The 14,332-nt window shown below is 40.3% G+C and overlaps 1 protein-coding gene across 1 annotated transcript; it reads left to right on the forward strand.

Annotated features, from left to right (window-relative positions):
- Positions 1–344: 344 nt before the first annotated feature.
- Positions 345–5,097, forward strand: LOC133622543 (putative methyltransferase DDB_G0268948). The gene is made up of 3 exons (XM_061985372.1): positions 345–483; positions 621–781; positions 4,869–5,097. The coding sequence occupies exons 1-3, from the start codon at positions 376–378 to the stop codon at positions 5,095–5,097; spliced, it is 498 nt and encodes a 165-aa protein (XP_061841356.1). The 5' UTR covers positions 345–375.
- The last annotated feature ends 9,235 nt before the right edge of the window (positions 5,098–14,332 follow it).

Consider the following 14,332-nt stretch of genomic DNA (forward strand, 5'->3'; position numbering starts at 1 on the left):
AAGCCAGCTGTGATTGACAAGAATGACAGCCAACATTCCATTGGTTCCGTGTGGAATTGCTTGACAAAGTCTAATTGAAACAACTATAGAAATGTTTTTTTCTGGTAAATCAGTTTGCTAAAACCAGTGCTGGTAACCTATGCCAGCCATAGGTGGTGTTGTGTGTTTTGGTTTAAAAAAACAAAACATGTAATCTTGACACTTTTAACATAACCCCACCAGAAAAGCACGAACCATACATGTTCTTATACTGACATCTACTGTTAATTCAGTGCAAATGCATATGCAAATAATAGAAAAAGTCAACCCTCCACCTATGTTAATGTATTCGGCAAACATGGAACAACATGCTCATCAAGTTCATTCTGAGGAATCATGTCGGTGAGATTGTTTGAAGAAAGCGACCATGCTTCAGCTTACCTGCGGTACAGAATGACACCTGAGGAAATGGTCACAAGGGTTATGGACTTCATGAAACCAAAGGTATGTTTGTACATGTGAACAGCAAATCGGAAGGATCTTATGCAAACTATTCAAATTCAGTTTATTTGCTTTGGATGCACAAGTTACAAGAAAAGCACACTTATTTGATGTTTCATGTATTTTTTTTTTTTTTTCAGGTTGAAAAGAAGTTCAACCTCGCAGTGGATGTTGGATGCGGTTGCGGTCAAGGGACCGTACTCTTGGCCCCCTTCTTTGACCAGGTTGTTGGGACAGACATTAGTCCTGCACAGCTGCACGTGGCTCAGGCTAATAGTGCGTGGCCAAATGTGACGTACAGGTGAGACATGACTAGGACTGGTCCAGGTGGAATGCAGGTAACCTGGATTTTAGGGCCAATGGTACAAATTTGAACTTGTACAGGCAGCCCCTGATTAAAGACCTCTAGGCAGTGACACGTTTACTTTTAAGTGGATGTTTTACAACTGATACCTCCAGCTGTCACAAAAAAATCCCATCAACCAGTTCTTTTAAAACAAGCCTGGCCCTAACCCCAACCCCAACCCTTACCCTAACCCTAACTCTATGTTAAGCAACTAATTAATGGTTCATATAATCCCCATACTGAAGTGCTACCATTATTTTACTATGCAGAATAAACTGCAAAACATTACTACTTTAAACTTTGCAACTACTTCATAAAACTACTGTACTTGTTCGTAGTACATTCTTTTGTATTGTTTTTATACAATAGTTCTTATCCAAAAGTTATTTTTTATTAAAAATGAAAATGTTACATGTTAAAAATGTGCTGTTTTGGGGGGCAAGAACCAATAAAATGAACTTAATTAGTTTTAATGGAATAGGTTGATTTAGGATACAGGTGTCTTGAGTTAAGACTTAGACTTAGACTTAGACTTCCTTTTTATTGTCATTCAAATTTGAACTTTACAGCACAGATAAGAACGAAATTTCATTATATAAGCTCATGGTAGTGCAGGATAAAAAATGATAAGCTGCATATATATAAATAATAAATATATATAAATAATATATAAATATATATATAAAATAAATAAATATATATAAATAAATAAATAAATAAATAGATTACTGTACAGATAAATATATTTCACTTTTTTACATGCATCCACGTTTATGGATATATGTTATATTGTATTTTTTATTCCAGCGAGTTAATTCATTTTGGGGGGAGTTGAGGGGATAATTTAATTTAATTACGATTATTAAGAACTCTGTTATAGAACCAAGTAACTTTGTACGTTTTGGTGCTTCTGTACCTGTTTTTGCATCGCATGATTATTTCAAAAGGAATTTGTAGGGTGTATTTGTAGGGTGTATTTGTATGGCGTTTATTTAAATTCGGGAATGGCGTCATTAGCGGTGACGCCGGTGCGCTCCAGTGTGTAGTGAAGCATGTTTAGCTATTCCTCGTCCTGCAGAGATGATACTTGTAAGAAACATACTTTATTTTTCGCCATGGAGGCAAGGATTAGTGATTTAGAAGTAGCTTAATCACTGCCGACTGCGGATGTCTTAAGGCACCTCTTCCTGAGGGCGTTTCAGTGTTATAACTTAACCTTCATTGTTAGTTTTTAAGCCAAAATGTGTCTGTTCTCCCTTTTGTGTCTACACACGGTGTCTGTTTGTAAGTACTCTGTGTGTCTTCAGAATATGATTCAATAGTATCGCGGTACTATATCAATATCGGTATACTTTTGTAACAGTCACTGTTCTGCGTTGTGTATCTTGTTGAAACGTGGAGGATTTATTCACCTTTTTTTGAATAGAAACAAAAACAACAGGACGTCACACACAGTCCACAGCAAAAAGGATCTCTCTCCACAGCTCCGAGCGTCAGTGCTCACTCTATTCAATTATGTATGCTTAATGTGGAAATAATAATAATAATAATAATAATAATAATAATAAATAAAATAGTAATAATAATAATAATAATAATAATGAAAAGGTAAATAAAGCATATAATAGTCTCAAATAAATTAATTGAATAAAACACAGTGTATAAAATATATACTTCAGCAAATAACAATATATATTAAGAAAAAATATCCTAATATGTGCAGCTATACACCTCATCTTTCCCACCCACATCAACTCTTTTTATATTTTTTATACAATAAACTATGCCAAAAAAACTCATAACAGACATACCTTTTTTTGAATAGAAACAAAAACAACGGGGCGTCACACACAGTCCACAGCAAAAAGGATCTCTCTCCACTAAAGAATAAAGAAGAAAATAATACACACTCATATTAATGCTAGAGCGGCACACAAGATGTCCACACAGACACACAGCAGAGCCCCTGACCCGTGCGTAAACTTACGAGACCAGGAAACCCCGCAACAACTGCCGCTAGCAATAAGCTAATCCACACATAATTTAGCATACAAAAGTCATTTTTTTGTCACTAATTCAACAACCAACATTCAGGAATTCAACCCGCATGCCCACCAACAAGTCACAAGACAGTGCGCATTCCCACAAAACATTTTTAAGAACGACAACCAGAAAGTTTATAAAAAAAAAACAAAGGGAGAGAGACATAAACGTGACTTACCAGCTGCGAGCGTCAGTGCTCACTGAAGCTGGTCACAAAGGTGCAACGCCAAATCACCCCTCAGGGAAACAAAAAGGTATGTAACGGAAAATAATAGAGTGGAACCTATTTACAATGAGAAACACTTTTGGGGAAGTTCACCACAAAAAATGATGTGAATAAATGACCAAAATTAAAATAAAATATAATAAAATTTAGCTCGGCTACATACCATACAAACCTACCGTATTTTCCGCACTATAAGGCGCACCGGATTATTAGCCGCACCTTCAATGAATTACATATTTCATAACTTTGTCCACCAATAAGCCGCCCCGGATTATAAGCCGCGCCTACGCTGCGCTAAAGGGAATGTCAAAAAAACAGTCAGATAGTTCAGTCAAACTTTAATAATATATTGAAAACCAGCGTTCTAACAACTCTGTCCCAAAATGTACGCAAATGTGCAATCACAAACATAGTAAAATTCAAAATGGTGTAGAGCAATAGCAACATAATGTTGCTCGAACGTTAATGTCACAACACACAAAATAAACATAGCGCTCACCTTCTGAAGTTATTCTTCATTCGTAAATCCTTCGAATTCTTCGTCTTCGGTGTCCGAATTGAAAAGTTGCGCAAGCGTGGGATGCAAAATGGCCGGTTCCGTCTCGTAGAAGTCATCGGAGTCAGTGTCGCTGTTGTTGTCCAGTAGTTCTGTGAATCCTGCCTTCCGGAAAGCTCGGACCACAGTTGTGACCGAAATATCTGCCCAGGCATTTACGATCCACTGGCAAATGTTGGCATATGTCGTCCGGCGCTGTCTGCCCGTCTTAGTGAAGGTGTGTTCGCCTTCGGAGCTGTGTGAAAAAAGCCACCCGGCCTCTTCGCGTAAACTTCCCTTAACCACTCGCTCATCTTTTCTTCATCCATCCATCCCTTCGAGTTAGCTTTTATGATGACGCCGGCTGGAAAGGTCTCTTTTGGCAAGGTCTTCCTTTTGAATATCACCATGGGTGGAAGTTAGCATGGCAAGCTAGAACCACAGTGAAGGATGACTTCTCATTCCCTGTGGTGCGAATATTCACCGTACGTGCTCCCGTTCCACAGTGCGGTTCACAGGAATATCAGTTGCTGTGAAATACGGTAGTAATCCGTGTGCGGATGGAGAGATTGCGTCTTTTTATGAACCGGATCCTTGTCGCTTAGTAGGAGCCATTTTGTGGTCTTTACAGATGTAAACAGGAAATGAAACGTACGGTGATATCCGCGCGTTTTTTCTTCTTCTTCCGGGGGCGGGTGGTTGCTTACAGTAGAAGAAGAAGCGCTTCCTGTTCTATGGGGGCGGGTGCTTTCCTTGGCGGTTGCTTGCGTAGAAGAAGAAGCGCTTCCTGTTCTACTGGGAAAAAAGATGGCGGCTGTTTACCGAAGTTGCGAGATCGAAACTTTATGAAAATGAATCGTAATAAAGCGCACCGGGTTATAAGGCGCACTGTCAGCTTTTGAGAAAATGTGTGGTTTTTAGGTGCGCCTTATAGTGCGGAAAATACGGTAGTTTGGAGACCTCTGTCAGAGAACCAATTAAACTCATACATTGAGGGACTACTGTATATTTGAATGATGAATTAATTTACTAATTCCCCCCTTATTGAAAACGTGTTGGTATCGAGAAGTAGTACGTGTAATAACTTAAAAAGGTTGCAAAAACCAGGGTATGCAATTCTGGCAAAAACTGTCTTCAAAAAACAAACCATATGTAAGTAGGTCGTACAAAAAACAAGTTCAATGAATTTTTAAAATTATCTCTGTGAAACCTTTCAACCTCTCTCCACACGCCTGTAGGCAGTGTCCTGCAGAGGAACTACCGTTCCAGTCGAACCAGGTGGACCTCCTGGTGGCCATGACGGCGGCCCACTGGTTTGACCGACAGCGCTTCCCGAAGGAGGTCGACCGTGTGCTGAAGCCCGGTGGCTGCCTGGCCCTGCTAAGCTATGCCACAAATGACATGGAGCTGGAATATGGCGAAGCCACAAGTGCGCTTAACAACATCTGTGAAGAGGTGATCTTTTGAATTGTCTTTAACCGTGGCCAACAGTGGACTTCAGATATAGAGGTGGGGAAACTGATCGATTCGTTGCATAAAGGTTATGTAGACCACAAGGAAGCGTTTAAAGGGGAACATTATCACAATTTCAGGATTGTTAAAACCATTAAAAATCAGTTCCCAGCGGCTTATTATATTTTTCGAAGTTTTTTTCAAAATTTTACCCATCACGCAATATCCCTAAAAAAAGCTTCAAAGTAACTGATTTTAACACCCGTCCATTTTCCTGTGACGTCACATAGTGAAGCCAACACAAACAAACATGGCGGAAAGAACAGCAAGCTATAGCGACATTAGCTCGGATTTAGACTCGGATTTCAGCGGCTTAAGCGATTCAACAGATTACGAATGTATTGAAACGGATGGTTGTAGTGTGGAGGCAGGTAGCGAAAATGAAATTGAAGAAGAAACTGAAGCTATTGAGCCATATCGGTTTGAACCGTATGCAAGCGAAACCGACGAAAACGACACGACAGCCAGCGACACGGGAGAAAGCGAGGACGAATTCGGCGATCGCCTTCTAACCAACGATTGGTATGTGTATGTTTGGCATTAAAGGAAACTAACAACTATGAACTAGGTTTACAGCATATGAAATACATTTGGCAACAACATGCACTTTGAGAGTGCAGACAGCCCAATTTTCATCAATTAATATATTCTGTAGACATACCCTCATGTCAGCAGGCCAGGGAAGCTAGGGTCGATATTCTTCTCTTGATCATCTTCGGGACGGTGTGAGCCAAGACATCCAGGGGGGTTTAGCTCGCTCATCTGCGGGAACAAACTGCCGCCATTGCTTGCCGTGCTACCGAGGTCCTTTGTCCCTGAATTGCTCACACACTCCGGCAGATTCAATGGGGGTCTGGCGGCAGATTTCGTTGACTTTATCGTTGGAAATGCATCTGCTTTGAGTGTCGCAGGATATCCACACATTCTTGCCATCTCTGTCGTAGCATAGCTTTCGTCTGTAAAGTGTGCGGAACAAACGTCCAATTTCTTGCCACTTTTGCATCTTTGGGCCACTGGTGCAACTTGAATCCGTTCCTGTTCGTGTTGTTACACCCTCCGACAACACACCGACGAGGCATGATGTCTCCAAGGTACGGAAAACAGTCGAAAAAACGGAAAATAGCAGCTGATTTGACTCGGTGTTTGAGAAAATGGCGGATTGCTTCCTGATGTGACGTCACGTTGTGACGTCATCGCTCCGAGAGCGAATATTAGAAAAACGTTTAATTCGCCAAAATTCACCCATTTAGAGTTCGGAAATCGGTTAAAAAAATATATGGTCTTTTTTCTGCAACATCAAGGTATATATTGACGCTTACATAGGTCTGGTGATAATGTTCCCCTTTTTAAAAGTAGGGACACATATTACAATTTCAGAATCAGAATCAGAATCAGAATAGTTTTTATTGCCATTGTTTGAGAACGGGTTCACAAACTAGGAATTTTTCTTGGTGCAATCGTGCAACATAAAACACATATAACACAGATTTGGTAATAAAAATGAGCTGTAACTGAGCTATCAGATCTTGTTATTGTTCATGTGCCTGATGGCCGAGGGGTAAAAACTGTTCAGGTGGCGGGAAGTGTGGGTCAGGATGGACCGTAGTCTCCTGCCTGAGGGGAAAGGGGACAATAGTTTGTGTCCAGGGTGAGAAGAGTCAGCTGTGATCCAACCCACACGCCTCCTGGTCCTGGAGGAGAACAAGTCCTGGAGGGATGGGAGCTTGCAGACAATCACCTTCTCAGCAGCACGTACGATGCGCTGCAGTCGATGCTTATCCTGGACTGTGGCGCCGGGGAACCACACAGTGATGGAGGAGGTGAGGATGGACTCGATGATGGCTGAGTAAAACTGCACCAGCATCTCGTCGGCACCTTAAGTTTCCTTAGCTGCCGCAGGAAGTACATCCTCTGCTGGGCCTTCTTGTTGAGGGAGCTGATGGTCGGCTCCCACTTGAGGTCCTGGGTGATGGTGGTGCCCAAGAAACGGAAGGAGTCCACAATGGAGACAGGAGTGGGAGAGTCAATCAGGGTGAGGGGGGATGGTGGGGCTGTGACTTTCCTGAAGTCCATGTTCATCTCCACTGTTTTCTGGGCATTCAGTTCCAGGTTGTTGAGGCTGCACCAGGACGCTAGCCGGGTACCCCGCCTTCCGCCCGATTGTAGCTGAGATAGGCTCCAGCCCCCCCCGCGACCCCAAAGGGAATAAGCGGTAGAAAATGGATGGATGGATTTCTTTTTTTAATTAAATCAACATAAAAAACACAAGATACACTTACAAGTAGTGCACCAACCCAAAACAACTCTCTCCCCCCTTTTGTTCTGGGCATTGAACATGAAGACTCTTCCTTCACTGTTACGAGTGGCCATGAGAGTCTTGGCAGTGCCTGCCTCCAGTGCTCCAGTGGAGCGAGTTTTCAGCCATGGTGGCATCATACTACGCCCCCATCGTGCACACATGACTGACAGACTCTTGGCTAATTTGGTCTTTTGCAAATGCAATGCAGCATAGGGCCCTGACATATAAAAAGTACAACTTTTTTGTTATGTTCACGTATATGTCATGTTTTTTCAATGTTAACACTTTTGTACAAATAAGTACATTTGCACTTTATTTTTCAATGTGTTTGTTCTGTAAAGGAATGAGTTAATGTTTAAAATGACTGGTTAATAGTGCTATTATGAAGTGCAATGTCAGCACAATTTTCTTTCCTGCAATTTAAAATGCACTTGTTTTAATAAATAAATACAGCGTTTGAAAAGCATACACAATCTGTGTTAATATATTAGTCTGTGGTTAAAAGGACTTGAAAGGACTCGAAACTCAAAATGCAGGACTTAGGACTTGACTTGAGACTTTCCAGTCTTGACTTTGGACTTGACTCGGGGCTTGCCTGTCTTGACTCGGGACTTGACTCGGACTTGAGGGCAAAGACTTGAGACTTACTTGTGACTTGCAAAACAATGACTTGGTCCCACCTCTGCTCAAAGCTGTAGTTGATTGGGCCCTTGCTGTATAAACATTTTGTAGGGCACAACCAAAGAAAATACCGGGGCATTCAACCTAATGGCAACGATTACCTAGTGTTTAAAGTAACGTATGCACACTGTCATTTAAAATGTTTGAATTGCAACTGCATGCAAAGTATACTATATAATACTTGCAAATGAGACAAGAGTTTAAGAAAAAGATAACTAGGACAGCACATTTCTATGTAAAATAATACAATAATATTTTGATTATTTTAAACAATTAACATTTATTAACACATTTGAACACACACACACAAATACTGAAAATTGGTACTGTGAGTACTGGTATCAAGTCCTAGGGACTAGGAATTTGTACTGTATTTATTGAAATGTGAAAGGTACCCCGCCCTAAGAGTAAATGAATGCAACACGTCATATTCTGCAAAATAGAAACAAAACATCTTGTGTCCACCAAGCAATACACTTTGGTTTGATTTGGTATGTAACACAATATCACTCCAAACTGTAGTTACTGACAGTGTTTTTCTGAAGTGTTCCTGAGCCCTTGTGGTGATATCCTTTACACACTGATGTCGCTTTTTGATGCAGTACCGCCTGAGGGATCGAAGGTCCATACTATCATCGCTTACGTGCAGTGATTTCTCAAAATTCTCTGAACCTTTTGATGATATTACAGACCGTAGATGGTGAAATCCCTAAATTCCATATTGAGAAATGTTGTTCTTAAACTGTTCGACAATTTGCTGACGCATTTGTTCAAAAAGTGGCGCCCCCCCGACCCATCCTTGTTTGTGAATGACTGAGCATTTCATGGAAGCTGCTTTTATACCCAATCATGGCACCCACCGGTTCCCAATTAGCCTGTTCACCTGTGGGATGTTCCAAAATAAGTGTTTAATGAGCATTCCTCAACTTTATCAGTCATTTTTGCCGCTTGTGCCATCAAGTTTGCACGTCTTTTAGTACACTCAAAGCCAGAGGTGTGGACTCGAGTCACATGACTTGGACTCGAGTCAGACTCGAGTCATGAATTTGATGACTTTAGACTCGACTTGACAAAATGTAAAAAGACTTGCAACTCGACTTAGACTTTAACATCAATGACTTGTGACTTCACTTGGACTTGAGCCTTTTGAATTGACATGACTTGACATGACTTGCTACTTTCCCCAAAACCCAAAGATGAAAAAGTTATTCGGGAGCGCTCCGTATTTTTCATTGTGTACTTGTCTATCAGCGTTGCGTGTGTCAGCTGGTGTGCTGTCAGTACAACAGCCAATCAAATTAGATCTACTTTGTTTTCATCACACAGCATTCATCCAATCAAATTGCAGGACAACCAACAAAGAAGACATGTCCAAACCACACGCCAGTGAACAAAAAATGATACCTAAAATAAGTTCGTTTGGGTATAAAAATTATGAGGTGGTCAACACAAAACGGTTTGCAGTATGCAACACATGCGGTTCCAAAATGACTGATGGAGAGGCAACAACTTCCAACTTCGTCCGGCATTTGAAGTTGCACAAAGAACGGTAAGTTTTGAATGTAAGATAACGTTTATTGGCTAAGTAACGTGACTTTTATTTGCTGTGTAGTTAAATCAGTGAGGCTGTAAACTCACTGCTAACGTTATAACGTTATTGCAAACACGGGAATCTGTTGCAGTTCACTACCTTATTCATACTTTTTGTTCAGTGATTTTTTTCAAGCAGGGTTACGTTAGTCAATATATCACACGTAACGTTAGACGGCGGTCAGCAGCACCGCGTATTTTAGCCACCTGAAAAAAGACAAAAATAGTAAAATAAAGGTCAGTTAAAATGTATACTATATTATGAATAAGTCTACCGTTTTAGCTAGCTTTCTGACATACTGTTGGTTGTTTACCTCAGTGGTCCCCAACCACCGGGCCGCGGCCCGGTACTGGTCCGTGGATCGATTGGTATCGGGCCGCACAAGAAATAATTTTTTTTTTCTTTCTTTTTTTAATTAAATCAACATAAAAAACACAAGATACACTTACAAGTAGTGCACCAACCCAAAACAACTCTCTCCCCCCTTTTGTTCTGGGCATTGAACATGAAGACTCTTCCTTCACTGTTACGAGTGGCCATGAGAGTCTTGGCAGTGCCTGCCTCCAGTGCTCCAGTGGAGCGAGTTTTCAGCCATGGTGGCATCATACTACGCCCCCATCGTGCACACATGACTGACAGACTCTTGGCTAATTTGGTCTTTTGCAAATGCAATGCAGCATAGGGCCCTGACATATAAAAAGTACAACTTTTTTGTTATGTTCACGTATATGTCATGTTTTTTCAATGTTAACACTTTTGTACAAATAAGTACATTTGCACTTTATTTTTCAATGTGTTTGTTCTGTAAAGGAATGAGTTAATGTTTAAAATGACTGGTTAATAGTGCTATTATGAAGTGCAATGTCAGCACAATTTTCTTTCCTGCAATTTAAAATGCACTTGTTTTAATAAATAAATACAGCGTTTGAAAAGCATACACAATCTGTGTTAATATATTAGTCTGTGGTTAAAAGGACTTGAAAGGACTCGAAACTCAAAATGCAGGACTTAGGACTTGACTTGAGACTTTCCAGTCTTGACTTTGGACTTGACTCGGGGCTTGCCTGTCTTGACTCGGGACTTGACTCGGACTTGAGGGCAAAGACTTGAGACTTACTTGTGACTTGCAAAACAATGACTTGGTCCCACCTCTGCTCAAAGCTGTAGTTGATCGGGCCCTTGCTGTATAAACATTTTGTAGGGCACAACCAAAGAAAATACCGGGGCATTCAACCTAATGGCAACAATTACCTAGTGTTTGAAGTAACGTATGCACACTGTCATTTAAAATGTTAGAATTGCAACTGCATGCAAATTATACTATATAATACTTGCAAATGAGACAAGAGTTTAAGAAAAAGATAACTAGTACAGCACATCTCCATGTAAAATGATACAATAATATTTCGATTATTTTAAACAATTAACATTTATTAACACATTTGAACACACACACACAAATACTGAAAATTGGTACTGTGAGTACTGGTATCAAGTCCTAGGTACTAGGAATTTGTACTGTATTTATTGAAATGTGAAAGGTACCCCGCCCTAAGAGTAAGTGAATGCAACACGTCATATTCTGCAAAATAGAAACAAAACATTTTGTTTCCACCAAGCAATACACTTTGGTTTGATTTGGCATGTAACACAATATCACTCCAAACTGTAGTTACTGACAGTGTTTTTCTGAAGTGTTCCTGAGCCCTTGTGGTGATATCCTTTACACACTGATGTCACTTTTTGATGCAGTACGGCCTGAGGGATCGAAGGTCCGTAATATCATCGCTTACGTGCAGTGATTTCTCAAAATTCTCGGAACCTTTTGATGATATTACAGACCGTAGATGGTGAAATCCCTAAATTCCATATTGAGAAATGTTGTTTTTAAACTGTTCGACAATTTGCTGACACATTTGTTCAAAAAGTGGCGCCCCTCAACCCATCCTTGTTTGTGAATGACTGAGCATTTCATGGAAGCTGCTTTTATACCCAATCATGGCACCCACCGGTTCCCAATTAGCCTGTTCACCTGTGGGATGTTCCAAAATAAGTGTTTAATGAGCATTCCTCAACTTTCTCAGTCATTTTTTCCACTTGTGCCATCAAGTTTGCACGTCTTTTAGTACACTCAAAGCTGTAGTTGATCGGGCCCTTGCTGTATAAACATTTTGTAGGGCACAACCAAAGAAAATACCGGGGCATTCAACCTAATGGCAACGTTTACCTAGTGTTTGAAGTAACGTATGCACACTGTCATTTAAAATGTTAGAATTGCAACTGCATGCAAAGTATACTATATAATAGTTGCAAATGAGACAAGAGTTTAAGAAAAAGATAACTAGGACAGCACATCTCCATGTAAAATAATACAATAATATTTTGATTATTCTAAACAATTAACATTTATTAACACATTTGAACACACACACACAAATACTGAAAATTGGTACTGTGAGTACTGGTATCAAGTCCTAGGGACTAGGAATTTGTACTGTATTTATTTAAATGTGAAAGGTACCCCGCCCTAAGAGTAAGTGAATGCAACACGTCATATTCTGCAAAATAGAAACAAAACATCTTGTGTCCACCAAGCAATACGCTTTGGTTTGATTTGGTATTTAACACAATATCACTCCAAACTGTAGTTACTGACAGTGTTTTTCTGAAGTGTTCCTGAGCCCTTGTGGTGATATCCTTTACACACTCATGTCACTTTTTGATGCAGTACCGCCTGAGGGATCGAAGGTCCGTAATATCATCGCTTACGTGCAGTGATTTCTCAAAATTCTCGGAACCTTTTGATGATATTACAGACCGTAGATGGTGAAATCCCTAAATTCCATGTTGAGAAATGTTGTTTTTAAACTGTTCGACAATTTGCTGACGCATTTGTTCAAAAAGTGGCGCCCCTCGACCCATCCTTGTTTGTGAATGACTGAGCATTTCATGGAAGCTGCTTTTATACCCAATCATGGCACCCACCGGTTCCCAATTAGCCTGTTCACCTGTGGGATGTTCCAAAATAAGTGTTTAATGAGCATTCCTCAACTTTATCAGTCATTTTTGCCGCTTGTGCCATCAAGTTTGCACGTCTTTTAGTACACTCAAAGCCAGAGGTGTGGACTCGAGTCACATGACTTGGACTCGAGTCAGACTCGAGTCATGAATTTGATGACTTTAGACTCGACTTGACAAAATGTAAAAAGACTTGCAACTCGACTTAGACTTTAACATCAATGACTTGTGACTTCACTTGGACTTGAGCCTTTTGAATTGACATGACTTGACACGACTTGCTACTTTCCCCAAAACCCAAAGATGAAAAAGTTATTCGGGAGCGCTCCGTATTTTTCATTGTGTACTTGTCTATCAGCGTTGCGTGTGTCAGCTGGTGTGCTGTCAGTACAACAGCCAATCAAATTAGATCTACTTTGTTTTCATCACACAGCATTCATCCAATCAAATTGCAGGACAACCAACAAAGAAGACATGTCCAAACCACACGCCAGTGAACAAAAAATTATACCTAAAATAAGTTCGTTTGGGTATAAAAATTACGAGGTGGTCAACACAAAACGGTTTGCAGTATGCAACACATGCGGTTCGAAAATGACTGATGGAGAGGCAACAACTTCCAACTTCGTCCGGCATTTGAAGTTGCACAAAGAACGGTAAGTTTTGAATGTAAGATAACGTTTATTGGCTAAGTAACGTGACTTTTATTTGCTGTGTAGTTAAATCAGTGAGGCTGTAAACTCACTGCTAACGTTATAACGTTATTGCAAACACGGGAATCTGTTGCAGTTCACTACCTTATTCATACTTTTTGTTCAGTGATTTTTTTTAAGCAGGGTTACGTTAGTCAATATATCACACGTAACGTTAGACGGCGGTCAGCAGCACCGCGTATTTTAGCCACCTGAAAAAAGACAAAAATAGTAAAATAAAGGTCAGTTAAAATGTATACTATATTATGAATAAGTCTACCGTTTTAGCTAGCTTTCTGACATACTGTTGGTTGTTTACCTCAGTGGTCCCCAACCACCGGGCCGCGGCCCGGTACTGGTCCGTGGATCGATTAGTATCGGGCCGCACAAGAAATAATTTTTTTTTTCTTTCTTTTTTTAATTAAATCAACATAAAAAACACAAGATACACTTACAAGTAGTGCACCAACCCAAAACAACTCTCTCCCCCCTTTTGTTCTGGGCATTGAACATGAAGACTCTTCCTTCACTGTTCCGAGTGGCCATGAGAGTCTTGGCAGTGCCTGCCTCCAGTGCTCCAGTGGAGCGAGTTTTCAGCCATGGTGGCATCATACTACGCCCCCATCGTGCACACATGACTGACAGACTCTTGGCTAATTTGGTCTTTTGCAAATGCAATGCCGCCTAGGGCCCTGACATATAAAAAGTACAACTTTTTTGTTATGTTCACGTATATGTCATGTTTTTTCAATGTTAACACTTTTGTACAAATAAGTACATTTGCACTTTATTTTTCAATGTGTTTGTTCTGTAAAGGAATGAGTTAATGTTTAAAATGACTGGTTAATAGTGCTATTATAAAGTGCAATGTCAGCACAATTTTCTTTCCTGCAATTTAAAATGCACTTG

Source organism: Nerophis lumbriciformis, linkage group LG23, assembly GCF_033978685.3.
Source record: "Nerophis lumbriciformis linkage group LG23, RoL_Nlum_v2.1, whole genome shotgun sequence".
In the NCBI taxonomy this organism is placed as follows: domain Eukaryota; kingdom Metazoa; phylum Chordata; class Actinopteri; order Syngnathiformes; family Syngnathidae; genus Nerophis; species Nerophis lumbriciformis.